Source organism: Erpetoichthys calabaricus, chromosome 2 (genome assembly GCF_900747795.2).
Source record: "Erpetoichthys calabaricus chromosome 2, fErpCal1.3, whole genome shotgun sequence".
In the NCBI taxonomy this organism is placed as follows: domain Eukaryota; kingdom Metazoa; phylum Chordata; class Cladistia; order Polypteriformes; family Polypteridae; genus Erpetoichthys; species Erpetoichthys calabaricus.
The window spans coordinates 285,315,288-285,335,222 of NC_041395.2; the positions used below are offsets into that span (position 1 = coordinate 285,315,288).

The 19,935-nt window shown below is 37.2% G+C and overlaps 1 protein-coding gene across 2 annotated transcripts in view; it reads right to left on the reverse strand.

Moving 5' to 3' along the window:
* LOC114644886 (metal transporter CNNM1) overlaps positions 1-19,935 on the reverse strand; it is a 70,769-nt gene that overhangs the window by 31,020 nt on the left and 19,814 nt on the right. For both annotated transcript variants that reach the window (XM_051924000.1, XM_051923999.1), the window contains exons 2-3: positions 7,533-7,676; positions 3,863-4,003 (exon numbers count right to left, since the gene is read on the reverse strand). In XM_051924000.1, the coding sequence (XP_051779960.1) occupies positions 3,863-4,003; positions 7,533-7,676 (285 nt within the window). The remainder of the gene's footprint in view (positions 1-3,862; positions 4,004-7,532; positions 7,677-19,935) is intronic.

Here is a 19,935-nt window from a genome sequence, read left to right on the forward strand (position 1 = left end):
GGTCTCAATTGACAGCTTGTACCAGGATATGCACAGCACGACCAATGAATTGGACATGCAGCCAACAGCTTTAAGTCCATGAGCTTTAAGTGAATGAATATATATTCGATCTGTTTTCTGTGATGGTTTAAGATAAAATGTACTATTAAAAATATATGCAATTATTACGAGTACTCTTTCATTGCTGAGCCAATGAAGAACAATAAATCTAAATGCTTATGATTTTCACCAAGAGGAAATAATTCTCACTTCAGATTGAGTCCTTACTTGCAATAATCTGTTTGGATGTATTCACCTAGTACAAAATGATATTAGAATTGCAATATTCAGCCATTTCTGACTGTGTCAGGGGATTAATTGTTTATATGTGTTCAACAGGACTGAACAAAGAGAATCACAGGAGAAGTTTGTATAAATTCACTCATCCATCTGCTTTATTCACAGCAGCAAAGTCATTGATGCAGAAAATCTGCAGTCCCCAACTTAATCTATCTACCTTTCCACCCTCTGACAATTCTACACCCTGACCAAAAAAAGGACTCTGCCAGCTTTAAAAGTCCATATTTGTGATGACCACGAGCATTGGAAAGCTCAGTAAAAAAGCAGTGCTTTGGATTGATGCCATTTTTGCCTTAACACAGCAACAGTTCTTCATTATTAAATGTGGTGTGCCCAAATTGGAACCTAAACCCTTTTCTCTGTTTAAGTGCTTCTTTTACAACTTCAGTTTACATCATTCAGGAACAGCAAATGTCAACATGAACAGGAAAGCAAAATCAAAACAATGAAACAATTAGGAATACAAAAATACAGCCCATTAATAATAATAACAATAATAATAATAATAATAATATATTTTATTTATATAGTACCTTTTGCATGCTCCTAATTAGCGAAGCACAAGCTGAAGTGATTCTAGAATTCTAGGCATCTCCACTTATACCGGAGGTAGAATTAAAAATGGCCCAGGTGTTAACTAAAATGAAAATCCTGCCCTATCCTTTTTTTAGTCAAAAATTTATTCATTTGTTTATTTTTTGTTTTATTCTGATGAAAGAGTTTGTGTACTTAATAAGAATAATCTGAATTAAAAAACTGAATAATTTTTTATATTTGTGTACCAGCTTTTCAACCAACTTAATCTGCTTTTGTGTTAACATTTTTGTATTTACAGGATAAAATGTTTTTCGCTGGGAATCAGACTTCACATTTATTATTGAACATTGAACAGATAATCAAAAATATCCATTATGGACTGTTGTCTCACTTAGTTACATTTTTCATTTCTATACTAATAATTGCTATTTTTTTGTTTTTTTTATTTTTGCCTACTCATTGCCAGACAGGTATACAGACCAAGCAGAAAACAAAACACATCAAAATTCAACCAGCGGTCAAGAGTCACACAATCCCTCAGAGGTCCACTGATTCTGGCAATCTTGTGGTGCCCCCCGCTAATCTGCATTCTGTGGGTGACAGGGCCTTCAGCTCTATAGTGCCCAGGCTTTGAAATTACGTCCCTAAATTCATTAGATCAGCCAACTCATTACAATCTTTAAAAAAACAACATAAAACTCATTTGTTCAGGAGGGCATTTATCTTGCCCTAACATTCTGACCCTTCTATCAGCTCACCTCTCTGTCCAGATGTTCAGGATAATTTGTGTGTGTGTTATATCACAAATGATGTTATTTGTTTAGGGTTTTCCTCTAGTATTGTATTTAGTATTTTACTCTGGTTTATTGTCTTGTATTTTATTTAATGCTTGTATATCCTGTATTTATATTTGTATTCAATGTTACATATAACCTGCTGTTGTTTCTGAAAGTGCCTTGTGCATGGGAAAAGCACTATATAAATAAAATGAATGATGATTATTATTATCATTAATAATAATAATAATAATAATAAATTGCTTTTGTTTGATTACTTAGGCTAAAGCACCACCACTTATTGAAAATGTTCATGCTGTTGAGAAGAATGCATACTGTGGCTGCTTTCCATCAGCACATCACAGGCTGACATGCACCACAATCTTCAATTTACTGTCACTATATATAGTAATAGTAATTAGTACTATCACTAAATACATTTAAATTGTATGCAGGGCTTAAGAAAAGCATGGATGATAACAACTCTTTCAATCCGACTTCTCGTCAATCTGTATTCACCTAATATTTGCAGAATATCATGTTGAGATTTGAAGATCCCCAATAGCACTGTTATCACATGCACAACTTGCCTTTCATGTATCTACAGTTCTTTATAATAAGCATACCAAGCTTGGTAAAGTTAAATAAATTAAACAAATTTTTGCCCATTAACAACACAGAGTGCATCTGTTCAGTACGTACGTAATTATTTATTAAGGAACACATACTGGTGTTTTCTATATTAACATTTAGAAGATAATCCAAGAATACAGTTGAACTAAATGCTGCCCAGTGAAATCTTGGCAATTTGTTGTGACACAGTAATAATGTGCAGCTCCTCTCTGGAAGCTCAGCTGTAATTGAGTAGTTCTGACACATTATTCACCAGGATAAAATGACTCAGAGTTGTTTATGGTGGCACAAGCACGTGGACTAGCCCTCAGTTCTGTTTTCATATTATTATTAATTTTAACTACATCAACAGAACAAGCAGGTTATGCAGTACAAACACAAACCGATTTTGCATGTATGACAGAACTTGCACTCAAAATGTCCATTAAAGGAAATATTGATGAAAAGTGCATAAGGCTTTATTAATTACATACGTAATAGAAAAAAATGTCAAACTTATTAATAACAAGACAATGAGAAGTCAAGCAAAATGACATCTTTCATTGGCTATCTGAACAGATTACAATATGCAAGTTTTAAGGCAGTTAAGGCCTCTTCTTCACTATAACTTGCCTGAAGAAGGGGCCTGAGTTGCCACGAAAGCTTGCATATTGTAATCTGTTCAGTTAGCCAATAGAAGGTGTCATTTTGCTTGACTTCTCATTGCATCCATAATGGCTAACATGGTACAACACTCTAGTACTACAGCAATAAAAAGACAGAACAGCAATATTATTGTACTTTAAATCACAATTGCAAATAATTACAACTGTAATGAACTGTGGTATGTACTATACAGTAGGTTTCCTTATGTTTAAACATCTCATGGTTTTTGATAATGTTACAATACCTCATAGTATTGGAAAAAGCATAATGGTTGCACTATAATGGTTGCTGATCCCTCAACAGAGGTGTGATGTCTTTCCTGAAGGATCTCTAAGAGAGTTTCTTATCCATTCAAGCTGCTGTACTACTTGAAGAAGAATGGCTGGGACACTCATTTACTGCTTAAGTAAACAGCCAGCTTGCTTACCTTAACTTAATGCATGGCTGTGTGTTCTGGTGGTTACCTTCAGTGACATGTGCTGCCCTTGCTGAGGGACCACTGAGAGCAGCTGTACTCCCTGAAAGGGTAATCCTGGGACATATGCATAGAATGCTGGGAATTACTAGCAGCGGTTAAACAGCTAGCTGCTGATCAAGCTGCTTAAATGTTAAACACATTATTGAGCAATTGTGTGTGCTGTCATTAATGATCAGTCACAAATGCAGGCAAAAGCACAAAAATACTGAAAATGGTGACAAACTTCGAAGTGTGCAATGCTGTTCCTCACCTTTAGTGATGGCTGCTGTGTGCTAATCCACATCAAAACTAATCCGCAATTGTAAGTAAAAAAAAAAACAAAACGGTTGACACTATAATAGAAGTGAACTGCAATTCAATAGAAAATAAATATTTGTGGGTTTTATGTGCTTGAGACCAGCCTGTAGTTTTAGCATCAGTCCAGATTTGTATAGCATTGACATGAACCATTTACCTGTAGCAAGAAAGCGATGTGTTGCAAGGAGAAGTTGTGGGGAGATGTTGATCTTCATTTCATTCTCGGTTACTTTAAACAGTGAAAAATCCTGTTGCTTTCTTCCATGATGAGAAACCTTCCGCTTTGTACGATTATCAGCTGTGAAAGGAAAAATCATACTGAGTTATTGTAATGTATACTCTTCTGCCATTTATTATTAACTAGACTTTTACACTGGATCAAAACATGAAGATGAGTAACTGTAAATCTATATTAACATAATCTATAAAATTTTGTTATATGATTCTGCTATATCAATTAATAGAGCTGTAGGAAACAAAGTTTGAAACTTTTGAGTATGTGATGCCAAAACTTAGAAGTCACCTAAACATGGTAGCCGCTACATAAGAACAGCAAGTAGTGCAGGAGTATGTAATGATTGAATGGATAGCAGCAAAAACCAGAGAAACGGTATGTGGGATTATGAGTGATATATAGAGAGAGGGAGAGAGTAAGCGATGCTAAAGAATTATACTTGATAGCCATCAGAGCACAGTATGCTAGGTCAAATATTAAAAATTGATGCTTCAACTATCCATTTTGAAAGAGTCAGAAAGAGAAGGAGAGAGGGAGGGAGAAAATATTTAAAAATATTATTCTGGCAACTACATCAGTTATTTTCAGCTCTTAAATTTAACACTAGGAAAAAAAGAAAATAAAAATAAAAATTGATAAAAATAAATGCAAGATAAATAAAAATAGAAACACATCAGTAGTTTCATTTTTTACTAGTCTGCAGACACTGGGTAGTTTTGTTCACCTAGCAATAAACTTTATTGGTTGTTTAGTAGAGATACTATCAACTAATTGTACAAGGTGCAGTTTGTATCACTTCATTGTTAAATGAACTTTCCAGACCATCCTCTCGGGTATAAAATGTGCATGGAATGGTTTAATTTACAAAACAAAAATGTATTAAAATGCCTTGCACCTTGGAGATCACTGAAGAATAGCTTTGAAAGCAGCCCAAAGCTGTCATTAAAACACATGCATTCAGTAGTGGCATTAAGATTTTACTGTTTAAGTAAAATCATCATCTTTGTATGCATCACTACTATTAGAACTAGAATCTAAAATGCTGTCACTGGTCATTTCTGGAGATTTCTTACTTTTATAACACAACAAATGCACACAATTTTCTTTCTGACTGCCTTTTACTCAGCTGTCCTGCTACGGCAAATGGTGTCCAACGGCTGCCCTCAGTTGCTACTTGCAGTTCACTGGAAATTCATTAACTCACAGATGAGGGTGTGTGTGCAACTAGCAGTGGACATGTTATCTCAGGGATAACAGTAAAGGGGTTAAACAGGATTGGATCAGCTAGCAGGAGAAATATTTCTTTAAAAACAAAGAGCAAATTTTTTTTTCATTCATTTTGTTAAGTTTCAGTGCCCCTGTGGGACCATGGATTGCAGCCCAGGTTAACCTGTGCAAAAGTCAGTGAGAAAGTCCATCAGTTTAAAAAAAACAATGAATTGCTAGTTATTTGTTTCCCAAGGCAGCAGAGATTTGAAAATGCTAAATGGAATATAGAGTCTTATAACAAGTGATTGAGCAAATTTTCAACAAAAGCAACACACTTTACAAGAAACTTATAATTCTTAAACAAAAACTCTCACTTTTTTAATCAATTCTGAATAGAGTCTTTAATTTATTCTTAAATTACAGAAAGCAATGCAAACGCATCCTGTTATGTGAAATACAACAAGAAACACAGCCTGACATCATCAAAACAGCAGTAGCAGTGGAATATAAACAACAAATTAATTAATTTTGAAAGAAATAAGGCACGAAAAATATCACAAAAATCAAATCATAATACTTGACATTGAACTCATCAGGGACCCTGCAGTACCTATTGTTGTACTTACGGTATCAAATGACTATTTTCACGTTTTCCTAAGTTTTGAACTTCTTTTCAAATATGAAAAACGCCTTTTCTGAAATATGCATACTAATACTTTAATTTCTGCTTGTGCCTCTGAGGAATGGTTCATATGCAAAAATACAACCTAATACAATATTTTTTTACGTATTTATTTTTAGAGCTACTTTTTTTTTGCTATATTGTGGATTGTACCTTTTTGATAAAATATTTAAAGTTTCCTTACATCCTTACATTTGACCATGTTATTTTGAATTATTTCAAATTGTACTTGTTTGCTTTGCAAATCCAGTTGTGGTAGGGTGCTCTATGAAGCATGCTATATAAATTAATGGTTAAATAATTGAATTGCTAGGTTTGTTTATTGTTTAATTTCTTATTCCATCACAGGCAGCACTTTCCCTCTTACCCCATCTTCCTCCCTCTCAATGATCACTTCACATCACATTCCAGTTCCAAACTCCAATAATTCTACTAGCTCTTCAGTCCTGACATAACTTTGGCATCAGAGGTGAGTGTGTAATATTTATGTTCCCCTTGGCGCTAACATTTCATAAAGTGCCAGGTTGAAATGGCAGTTTTTGGGCTATTCACTGTAAGCTGCAGTTGAGTCCCTTTGGCTGCCGTCTGCCAGCCTACAGGACTTTAGCCGACCTCCTGCCACTACTCCATAGTCTCTAATTACTTTGGTGCCCTCTAGCCTCCTGGAGGCCCCTGTCCACTATGCTGCTAGGTAGTGGTATTCCAGTTATTATTGGAGTAGATTGTAAACCTGTTACAGACATCTAAGTAAGAAAAAAGAAAAAAAGTGCCTAGCCTCCTCCCTGAGGGCTTCTACTAATTCAGCACATTTTGGTCTCTAATTATTTGCCCTGGTTAACAAATTTCAAACATTATGAGACCTCTAAATTGGCCTTCTGCCCCGTCTGACATCAATTAGTGTGCCTACAGTCAACTCAGGACTTCTTTCTTTGTGATCACCTGCTTGCCCTCCAGCTACCCTCTTATTGAACCATCTATAGGGAGCTCACCCTCTCCTTAGGTAAAAAAACATAATTAGCTATTACCTGCATTGGTCTTCTGTGCCCTATAAAAAATATCAAGTCAAATATGTAGCAATATGGCATTCTCCATTTTCCCTGGATAATGCAAATAGTTTCAAGATCTTCTTGACAACAGTTGCATGCCTTCTAAGAGGCAAGCCTTAGTAGCATATTAAGGATTTTATGTATTATTTTAATGCAGTGTATTAAATGGCCTTAACCTGAAGGCATATGTTTATCTCCCTGCGTTCTCAAAGCCCACACCTAACTCTGAAGCCATCACATTGCTTACAGAGACTGCATATTTTCATTAAAAATAAAGAAGGTTTGTAATTACCAGAAGCTTATGTTCTGCTGCTGATGTCAGGGAAAATGACTGTTTTAATTGAGAAAAAAAAGTTCAAGCAAAATCTGTTCTTGAAAAACAAATCTTTGATTTAAAAAACATCATTAGTAAATTATACTTTTACTTTATAGAAATTTGTTTTAACTTTTGTTCAACTGGAGTGGTAGCTCTGGCAGCTTAGTAAAGTCGTATAGTTAAGTAACATGCAGAATCTACACCTGCAGTCTTGGAGCTGCCATTCCTGTTTTTTAGTCACTATGCCAAACTGCCATCTTGAAAAATATGCATCCATACTTGAAATTCAATGCTGTTTTGTACCAGAATCACAGAAACATTATCAGTTTAGGGACATACTGTAAAGGTCAGTTTCATCCAGAATCTCAGATTTGATGATCTCCTCAATGACATCTTCCAGTGTGACTATACCCATCACCTCATAGAATGGGTCCCCTTCACCTTCATTATTAACTCGCTGTACAATTGCAAGATGGGATTTGCCTGCAAGAAAAGAAAACAAAAAAAAAAACAAAAACAGAAACCAGACATGTTTAAATCTTATTATTCTCGGTACTAGCAGGCTGTTTGAGTTCATTTGTGCTATTCAGGCCTTGTCATTTCCAATTTACTTTACATGGTATTAACAACTCCCCAAAGAAAAGTAGGATTCACTCTGGATTACCTAAAAGTTTTATGATAGACAAGAATCAAAACTGCTTAGCATAATATGCTGTGACTGGTTTGTGAAACACATTTCAGGCTGGACACAACAGGAAATTATTCAAATTATTAGAAATTTCTAACTGTTTATGGGATCGTATTGCATTTTTCTGAAGTAAGTGCAAGCCGTTTGACCTACTCATGGATCACCTGCATGCCTGTAACCTTGTGCTTTCAGTTTCAAATTTTCAGTCAATAGGCTGCTCTTTGTGCCAAGAGATAAATATTCTAAAATAGTTTACTTAAAGTTGAATCTGTATAGAAGAAATGGAGTATTATATGTCATATTATAGGCACTGGCTCTAGGGCTGACAATGTAGTTTTAAAACATGGATAGATGAACTAGATATTTTCATATTTCCTTTTTAAAATACCCAAATTGGCACTGACACGAAAAACATTGGAAGTTTAGTGAAAGATGCTTTCATAAAGAAAAACAGAGCCAAAACACATTACCCCCCTTTCAACACAAATATACATTTAAGAAATACATCCAAATTATCCAGTTGGCAGAAACACAATGAGTGTTCACAAAATACGTATTAAGGGAAAAAAAAGCTTTTGATTGGCAAACAGTAAAATGTAAATTCTGGAAAGCTGACAGGTGAAAAAAAGGAAACTTGGTATAAAGTGAAAAAATGTAATAATTACTACAGTGCCCTTTCAATCAGATTTTATTGAATATTATTGAGGTAAATCGTGAAGAGGCACAGCAGCAAAATAGCTGCACTGTAAAACTCCAAAGCTCATTGAAAAACATTGGGCCACACACAAGAAATTGTGGATTTTGACATTCTGTCATAGTAACAGTTGGTGGGTGTTATATGAAAGAATAAATCAATAATTTAATGATAATATTTAATGATAAGTAATTCAGCTTAACGTTTACTTATCAAATAAATTAGAACGTAATTCACACCTTGATGATGAAACTTATAGCAGGATTTTGTTCATCTACTCAGCTATTTTAAACATAAAGGCTACAATTGAAAAATATATTTTCAGAACCTTTTAAGTGATAAAATTCAGCTGTTAAAAACAATTTCTTCATTCACCAATCATAAAGTTTGTTTAACAAAATTACAAACTCCATTCCAGCAGCATAAGGCACAAGTCATAGCCAAACCTGAGCAGGGATTTAGTCACTCACCCACACAGCAGACTTTCTCACAGCATGGGGACTAATCTAACTTTGGGATTTGGGAGTAAAGTACCTGGAAATAAAAACATGCAGATATAGTGAAAACAGACAGATGGTGCCTGGGCCAGGATTTAGACTAACGACATTCGAGCTGTGAAGCAGCAGCACTAACCACTGCATCACTAAGTTGCCCAGAAATCTTTTATACATCTGTTTTCAAGCGCATTTAATCCACTTATAGGGACAAAAGATGGTGGAGTTACCCTCTAGCAAGACAAGAGTCCGACCTGAATGGGACTCCAGTTCATAGCGGAAAATGTGCAAAGGCATTGTAACAGGGACTTACAGACTCACTAAACAATCTAACCTTCATGTTTTTGAGATATACACATGCATGTGGGAAAAAAAAAAACAAATTAAAATCTTAACAATGCATTTGCAAATAACCATTGACGATTCAAAAATATACATGTTATTTTAATTGACTCCATGTAAATCATGGTGAAAGAATAGGTGTGTTTATTTAAATAACTGTGTGCGTTAGTGTGAATGAGTAGGTGCTATGATGGAGTAGTATCTCGATGCATGCTCAATAATCCAGGTAAGGAAATTCTAGAAAGCTGATTCAGTTCATCTGGACATAGTTCTTTTCCAGGGAGATACGTTACATCACTCATCCAAGTGACTGGGAGTGGGAGACTGAGGAATAAAATATAAGGCTGTTAAAATATTTCAAAATAGGGGAAACCTGAACATCATACTTAATAACAGATACTGGTTTCATTTGGAGCCTCAAATGGTCTGGATAATGTTGTCTGAAACAAAGCATTCTGCACTAGGACAGCCATATCTAGTGGTAGTGATGGCTTAGGAAATTTATATACGGTGAACCACATTGAGCTCCCAGGATTGGTATTGATGTATATGTATACTTTCCAAGATTTACCCCAAAAGTGTTGCTACAGGGACACATAACACTCCACCATGGTATGTTACTAGAGAAACCTCAGACCAGGAATTTGTGAATAATACGTTTGTCATGTACATGGTCATATTGTATGCTTTATGGGAACTGATTTGATGAGGAAATGAGGAAATAATTTACAGGGTGCACTGCAACTCACTTGCCTGTTTTTGTCCTCTGTAGTCAATAATTCAACTACCCAAGGGGAGAACACTCACTCGCACCTACTCTGAACCTCTCACCTCTTACAATTCCCAGGTCATACAAACCTCATTGCATACTAACATGCTGTTTTCATTTTGAAAGACCAAGGATTACAACTTGCCGAAGGCAGTAGCTTTGTCAACCCAGCATCTCTTTATTATATTGTACAACCTCTTGCACCGAAGGCAATACCTGGAGTTTTCCCACTTGGAACCTCAAACTTTTTTACATTTCTTATTCTGATTCTTTTACATCATAACATCTTACATATCTCAGTGTCACATGTGCCAAATACACAGGCTCCAGGGGTCATTTAGCCAGGATTAGATCCCAAAACAGCATTTTAAACCCCCCTCCGATGCTGTCAGGTATACTGTTACCTGTTGGATTTTTGGGACTTTATCCAATTCCCCACTTTATATACAGTTAGGTCCATAAATATTTGGACAGAGACAACTTTTTTCTAATTTTGGTTCTGTACATTACCACAATGAATTTTAAATGAAACAACTCAGATGCAGTTGAAGTGCAGACTTTCAGCTTTAATTCAGTGGGGTGAACAAAACGATTGCTTAAAAATGTGAGGCAACTAAAGCATTTTTTTAACACAATCCTTTCATTTCAGGGGCTCAAAAGTAATTGGACAATTGAGTCAAAGGCTATTTCATGGGCAGGTGTGGGCAAGTCCGTCGTTATGTCATTATCAATTAAGCAGATAAAAGGCCTGGAGTTGATTTGAGGTGTGGAAGACAACATGTGGTCAAAGGAGCTCTCCATGCAGGTGGAAGAAGCCATCCTTAAGCTGCGAAAACAGAAAAAACCCATCCAAGAAATTGCTACAATATTACGAGTGGCAAAATCTACAGTTTGGTACATCCTGAGAAAGAAAGCAAGCACTGGCAAACTCAGCAACGGAAAAAGACCTGGACGTCCACGGAAGACAACAGTAGTGGATGATCGCAGAATCATTTCCATGGTGAAGAGAAACCCCTTCACAACAGCCAACCAAGTGAACAACACTCTCCAGGGGGTAGGCGTATCGATATCCAAGTCTACCATAAAGAGAAGACTGCATGAAAGTAAATGCAGAGGGTGCACTGCAAGGTGCAAGCCACTCATAAGCCTCAAGAATAGAAAGGCTAGATTGGACTTTGCTAAAGAACATCTAAAAAAGCCAGCACAGTTCTGGAAAAGCATTCTTTGGACAAATGAAACCAAGATCAACCTCTACCAGAATGATGGCAAGAAAAAAGTATGGAAAAGGCGTGGAACAGCTCATTATCCAAAGCATACCACATCATCTGTAAAACACAGTGGAGGCAGTGTGATGGCTTGGGCGTGCATGGCTGCCAGTGGCACTGGGACACTAGTGTTTATTGATGATGTAACACAGGACAGAAGCAGCCGAATGAATTCTGAGGTGTTCAGAGACATACTGTCTGCTCAAATCCAGCTAAATGCAGTCAAATTGATTGGGCGGCATTTCATGATACAGATGGACAATGACTCAAAACATACAGCCAAAGCAACCCAGGAGTTTATTAAAACAAAGAAGTGGAAAATTCTTGAATGGCCAAGTCAGTCACCTGATCTTAACCCAATTGAGCATGCATTTCACTTGTTGAAGACTAAACTTCAGACAGAAAGGCCCACAAATAAACAGCAACTGAAAGCCGCTGCAGTAAAGGCCTGGCAGAGCATTAAAAAGGAGGAAACCCAGCATCTGGTGATGTCCATGAGTTCAAGACTTAAGGCTGTCATTGCCAGCAAAGGGTTTTCAACCAAGTATTAGAAATGAACATTTTATTTCCAGTTATTTAATTTGTCCAATTACTTTTGAGCCCCTGAAATGAAGGGATCGTGTTCAAAAAATGCTTTAGTTGCCTCACATTTTTATGCAATCGTTTTGTTCCGCCCACTGAATTAAAGCTGAAAGTCTGCACTTCAACTGCATCTGAGTTGTTTCATTTAAAATTCATTGTGGTAATGTACAGAACCAAACTTAGAAAAAAGTTGCCTCTGTCCAAATATTTATGGACCTAACTGTATGTGCCACCTAGTGTTTCAGTCAACCAAACTACTGTACTATTTAGCCTGGAACCAGGGCTGCAATTACATTTTGAAATTCTGTCTTCTTTTCTTTTTCAAAGGCTAATAGAGCTTCAGAAAATCTGGGGTTGCCAGCTTCACCAGTGAATTATTACACTGGTGTTTATGAATTTTGTTTTATTCTGTGCTATTCTGTGCAAAGGGTGACTCTCAGAACATTTGCAGAATTTCTTTGAACAGTTTCTCCCTTGCATGTTTAAATAGTAATTCAATAAACAGAATTCTCCTTGGGACTTTGCAGTTCATTTCATTACCAATTTTTAACAAATTGGAGATAATGGATTAGGGATCAAACGAATGGTTGTTTAGCTGTCTGATGAATGTTATGGCTAGAACACATCTCTTAGAGAAAATTCTGGGTTACTAAATTACTCTACAGAGTGCTCATGTTAAAACTCTGATCATGGAGGTCCTCAGTGGCTGCAGGTTTTTGTTTCAGCCTATTTCACCATTAGTTTTTTTTTACTTAGCAGTTAAACAGAAATGAGATGCATAGTGAGTGAAAATATGACCAGGTAAGACAGGAGACCTCAAAATCCAACAAATTTCTTAATTACAAACTAATTCTTGTTGTTAGTGAAATCAGTTAAATCCCATGGTTTGTTAGTGTTCATATGCGGCCACCAGGGCACCATCAAAATGTTTTATGGATCAGGACAAAGTAATATTTCTCAGACATTCAACTGATGGCCACACAGGTATGAATTAGATCAGGTTAGCTTGTTATGTTGGCCCATTTTGCATATCATTATTGTCTGATTGTTGATTAAGGAAAAAAGGTTCTGAATCTTAAAAAGTAAGTCAATTAAAATGAATTTAAAACAAGTGAGTTTCATTGGCAACAGTAATTGGCAAGCAATTAAAAAGTGACAGGAATGAAAACCTGCAGCCACTGAGCTGAGTTTGACACTCTGGTATAGAAGGAAAGGAGAGTGGGAAATGAAGTAAAAAAGAGAGGGATGGAGAAGAGGAGTCATGAAGAAGAGAGTGAAAGGAAAGTGTGGGTGCAAGAGCAAGGCTCAAGACAAGCATGAAGGATACAAGAAGTCAAAGGAGTAAAGAGTAGGGTAACGATATTGTTTTATTTTAGAGTTATGTATTGTGGCCCAAACAGCAGGCTACGGATGAGTTATTTACTGCTCCGGCTTTACATTATTTCAATAAAAACCGTGCCTGCGTACCACCAAATGCCAAATGCAAATTTTGCATTTCACTCTTGTTAGTCACTATGGTATATTTTGGTATACTATGCAGCGGGAAATGATGCTCTCATAAGCAAGTTCTGTATTTTTCCCTTTTACAGTTGCAGTTCTTCATATGTGTTACGTGTCAATTAAAAGAATTGGACTATAAAACTCTCTTTAGTTTGAAATGGTAGCTCAAAAAGTATTGGGAGTACACTAATTTAGAGGACAGAGCTAGACAGGGGAATTTTGTTACGGATTTGAGAATGCTGGCGTAAGCACTGAAGGAGCTCTAGGGTTCTGCAGAATAAAAGCCAGAAGAAATGCAAATGAGTTTAGACAGCACTGTAAGGGCATCTTACATCGGCCTGGCTGCACACAACAGTGGCATGACACACGGACACCAACGTGCAATGCTACTCGAAGACATCTGTCCCCCCAGTACTCATGCCAACACAATTCATATCACCTGTTTGTAGCCCATGTGAATTTCAGGTTGAAAGTCAAATATTTTGTAAAATTCCACTTTATCTTCCACAGTCATTACTGTTTGATGTGCCCTTTATGGATATAATAAAACTGTAAAAATGAGTCATTACATAAGCTCAGATTGTCCTACTAATGATATAATGAGCTTTGATGTGACTACAGTTGCTATGCCTCCAAACACCATGACCTTAGGTCAGCAGCATCAAATCCAATTTTTTCAGTGAGAATGCCTTCATTCCTATGAAGCTGATAAAATATTTAAGTCTATTACATAAGCTAAATAAGTATTTTTGAATACATGAAAAAGAGAGGCAGAGGTAGCATAGTACTACAGAGGTTAGCTTTGCTGCATAAACCCTCCAGAGACTTTGGTTTGATTCCTAGCTTGGTGATGGTTTAATCTGTTCACTCTTCTCCCACATCTCAAATGATGTGCATTTTGGGTTAGCTGGTGGCTTTAATCTGAGTATGTAAGAGTGTATGTGTCATTGGGTCCTGCAAAGGACTGACATTCAATCCAGTGTTGGTTGTAGCTTTTCTCCCAGTGCTGCTAGGATATGCTTTTTATCCTTGGTGACTCTATGTTGGAAAAAGCACAAAGAATTTAGGGACTGAAATTTGGATAGACCACGGAAAGTGTTAATAAAGCACTGCATTCTGCTAAATTTTGTAGTTCTTCCAGAAAAACGGAAGTCAATGGATCACACATTCATATTCCTTTATAATTTTCTTTCTGTTTAAAATGTACTAACATCTTGAATGTGGTACATTAGACATTAGTAATTGTATTATGTGTTAAAGTATATATCTTTACACTTATCTTGAGTATTAAAAGGAGCTTGTAGTAAAAATTAGCTTATCAAGTCACTTAACTCCAATATATTTAGTAATGTTCCACATGTATGTTTGCATTTGAAATATTAGCTTTGCTGTTATTGCTTTAGAGTTACGTGAACTGTGAAAACAAACAAAAACAAATATTGCAGTCCTACATAATAGACACATTTTGTATATTTGGAGCTTTTATAGCTTCCAGAGTGAACATTTTCCAAGATGAAAGGTACATTTTAAGCAAACATTGTGTTAAAGGATATTATCTTTGTAATTAAGTTAAGAATTGTGGCAGATTTAAAACAAATCCAGCTGTTGCCCTGTACTTATTGTTCAGTATGGCCCCAGCAGAGAGAGCTTTTTATGATCAGACTGGCTTGATGTGGAAATTGAGTATGACAGTTGGACTGTATTTTTGCTACTACACCAGATTACTGGTCTAATCTTATAGGACAATTCTTTTTCCTTTATGCATAGTCAATCCTTTCCAGCTCGGCTTCTGTGAATGGTCAAGGATTTATTACCTGCAGTTGCTTAGGGAACTGTGAACTGTGTAAAGAGCTGATATGCCGCTGCTGCTGCTGCTGCTGCTGCTGTTACATACAGAATTACATCACCATATTGTTATATAAGTCCCCCTCCTTCTCATCCCTAGAGGAGACTGTAATCACATGGTAGCCCCCTCTTATTATTCAGCATGTCTACCTTAATATAAGATATAGTATTCATTATAATATTCACTTTAGTCATGAGCTATTGATTACTGCTTCATCAGCACTATCCACAATGCAGAGCTTAATACATGCTGGATAGTAGAAAATCACCTACTCACTACTGTAAAGCAGTTTGCAATAAGGCAATAAATATGTTTAAGACTCACTGATTCTAGGAAATCCACTCAAAACACTAAGCCACTTTGGTCCCATGGAAAGCACAACACTAGTCGTAATGTGAAAGCTGGACATTGTCTTAGGAAAAAGAATGAATCAGGTATTTAAAAGATAGTTAAATAGTAACTAGGAAACAAATCCCACAAATCTATTTGCAATACAGCATGGCAAAAGAAGAAAATTAGAATGCTATGTTTAAATAGTGTAAAGGCTTCCTATTTCTCCAAAATATTGAAATTAAACTATGCAATATAACTCAGCTCTCGGGAGAGCCACAGGGGCTATTACATTTCATGAAATGATTTCTCTTTATTAAATGAATAGATTTGTCTATATGAATAAGCCATACATAGAGAAATTATGCTTGTCATTTTCTTAACTCCACACTCAAGCCTTTGAATTATAGCATCTTGTCAACATAAGCTATCTTATATCATTTTTGCACATGTAGCCTTTTCAGAATTGTCATGCTTTGATTATAGTAATCCTTGAGATCTGAATCACACTATTGCCAGCATGGGGAATATACCAGAATTGAGTTTAGTTAGGTGCAAAACATGGAAAACTAGACATTACCAACTCCAGACAATATAATTTCAACTCACCATTAACCTGACACTGCATACCACTACACAAATAAAACAATTTCTTGAACAAAACATTTACAAACTTCAATAGTTAACTCAAAGAAATCGAAATACTATACAAAATAATACAGATATCAGATAGTACATATTGATCAAGTATGAAGTAGTTACAAACTGACAAACAGCACAGTTACCAACTATATGTTGCAAAAACATTTAGGAGTAACCCTATGTAAGTTTATTTGGGATCTGAATAATTTGTGGAAAGAAGCTACAAAGATGGCACGTAGTTCGGGTCACAATAGACCAGTACATCCACTGTGATGGTAACTTAATAAACAGATGGCTGCTGGGATGGGTGGAGTCAGCTGCAATCGTTCCTGCTCTCTTTCTCGCTCTGGCGATGAACAGATCTTTTAATGTTGGCAGACAACAGCCAATGATTTTCTTAGCTTAACAAATCACCTGTTGCAAATGAGTCTTAGAAAAAGAGGAGGCAGAAGGAAATCAAACGGTGATGGAGGAGGTCACAATATTCTCAATGATGGCTGAGTAATAATTTAACAATATACCCCTTGATATGCCTAGCTTCTTAAGCTGGTGAAGGAAGAACAGTCTCTACCTGGCTTTCTTGATGATGGAGGTGATGTGCTTGTCCCAATTTAATATATTAATAAAAGTAGTCCCCAGAAATTTAAATGACTGAACCATAGACATAGTCTGGCCATTAATTTGTAAAGGTAGACAGTTAGTGTGACTTGTCGGTGGAAATTGATCCTCACTTCCACTGTCTTAATGGCATTGAGCTCCACGTTGTTACAACAACACCATTCTATAAGACGGCCCACCTCTCTTTGACAGGAAGACACATCATTATTGAAAATGACCTCCCGCTACGGTTGTGCCATCTGCACACTTTAGGATTTTTAAAGACTTGTCTATAGCTCTACAGTCATTTGTATAAAGTGAAAACAGGAGGGGAGAAAGAACACAGCCTTGTGGGGAGCCTATGCTAATTGACATTGAATCTGACATATAAGGGCCCAGTCTTACATACTGCTTCCTATTTGACAAGAAACTCATAATCCACTGGGAGACACCATAGGGTGCATCTAATTGGATTAGTTTACTCTGAAGCAACTCTGGAATAACAGTTTTGAAGGCAGGGCAGACATCCACAAATAAATCCTCACATAGGTGTTCGGCAAGTCAAGGTGCTGAAAAGTATAGCGAAGGTATAAATTAAATGCATCCTCCACTGAACAATGTGCACTTTGTTTTACTGTTTGTTTAGCTTAATATCTGTGTTTCTGTACATTAGTAATTCATATTTATTGTATTATAGTTGTAAATACAGTATGTGTAAGCACATTAGCCTACACTCGGTGATGATTGCAATACAGGAGTAAATTTAGCTGAACTGAATTGAATGGATTTCTCAAAAAGATGGCATTTTCAGATATTATTGTATACTTTTACAAGGTCGACTGCTTCCCGTAAATACTGTCATCACAATGCACCATATTAATAAGGGTTTATATATCACTGATGTCTTATGCATTTGCTGATTTTTTCTGAGTAGTTGTAGTAGAAATATGTTCCTAAGAAAAACACAGTCCTTTATGTGAATATAAGAAGAAGACATCAAGTTTGTGAAGATCAAACTTAGCCAATTGGACTTGGTCTTCAGAACTGTGACTTTGTCAGTTATAAACAACACCACTGGTTTCTTTTCTAAAATAATATTGTTACCTGGAGTTTTTGTTTTCCCCTTCTCCATTGTCAACTGTCACTTATTATGGTTATGGGCTTTATATTGTTATGATTTCCTTATGTTAATCATCAAAATTGCTCTATTTTAATATATTTTGTGTGTTCAAGTCTATAAGTGTTTCATGGTTTAGCAATTTTCTATCATCCTTCATAGCTTTAAATATATGCTCTGAATGTATACTCAGTACAAAGCAGTATACAAAAGCAAATTTAATAAATTACCAGAAACAATAACAACACTGGGAAAAAGAAGTCTTAATTAGGGAAGAAAGTTAAATTAAACATTTTGTAATGGAGTCTTGAATGACACCTACAAACATCACACAACTGGAAATAAACCTGAAAAAGGTCTAACAAGCATCGCTAATAATGTACCCACAATTTTAAGATTTTCAACTTTGCCATTACCATACACCTACAAAAATTAATTCCATCATGTAACACTCCCTTTTTGTCCATCCATCCATCCATTGTCTCCCGCTTATCCGAGGTCGGGTCGCGGGGGCAGCAGCTTGAGCAGAGATGCCCAGACTTCCCTCTCCCCGGCCACTTCTTCTAGCTCTTCCGGGAGAATCCCAAGGCGTTCCCAGGCCAGTCGAGAGACATAGTCCCCTCCAGCGTGTCCTGGGTCTTCCCCGGGGCCTCCTCCCGGTTGGACGTGCCCGGAACACCTCACCAGGGAGGCGTCCAGGAGGCATCCTGATCAGATGCCCGAGCCACCTCATCTGACTCCTCTCGATGCGGAGGAGCAGCGGCTCTACTCTGAGCCCCTCCCGGATGACTGAGCTTCTCTTCTTATTAAAAGGTATACTATATATATATATATATATATATATATATATATATATATATATATATATATATATATATATATATTGTGGGGAACAGCCTGGACACAGACAGGTAGACAAGATGTTATCACCCAACACACGTTTATTTACATTATTTACATACATCATAGTGCACAATACCCAGTGCCGCAGCACCAATCACCCCTTAAGTCCTGGCCACAACACAATGCCTTCTCCAAGTCTCTGGTTCGCCTCCACTCCTCTTCACCAAGCTTCGTCCTCTTCCACCCGACTCTTGCCCCTAACTGGAGGGAGGCGGCCCCTTTTATACACCCCGGATGGACTCCAAGTGCATCCTAAGGGCTTCTGTAGCCACACCCCTGTGGCGGAAGCTCTGTCGGTGTATCCGGAAGTCCTCCGGGTGTCTCCAATACTCTTCCCCCCAGCACTTCCGGGTGTGACGGAAGTACTGAGGTCCAGGGCTCCCAAGGCATCAGGGCGCCCCCTGGCGGTGACCACGGGCCCCTACAGGGTTGAGCTTCCAAGCTCTGTACCCGTGGCCCCCACAGCAACCAGGAAGGACGCCCCCTCGTGTTCTGGAGGAGGCACAAGCCCTCCTCCGGTCCTCCTGGGCATCCCGGCCAGGCATGAACCCCCGCCGGGTACCACTATATATATATATATAGGCAGCTGGAGATCCACAAAGGGAGAAAAATGAATCACATATCATAAAGTAGTTTTTATTCCTGAGCTTTCAACCCCTGCCAGGGGTCTTCATCAGAGGATAATGCTTAGACTTACAAGAATCAAAGGCAATATATGGCAACACATTAAGGGGGGGGTGGGGTGGGGGAGGTGGCTAAGTCAGTGTGATCAGGAGGTGGGGGGTATTGGGTGTAAAGTCTTGTTTATTATGAATATGTTCTTCTTAAGTTTGCATATGCTGGATTTATGTCCAAGTGTCTGTTGATGGCATGAAGACCCCTGGCAGGGGTTGAAAGCTCAGGAATAAAAACTCCTTTATGATACGTGATTCATTTTTCTCTCTTTGTGGATCTCCAGCTGCAAATATGCAAA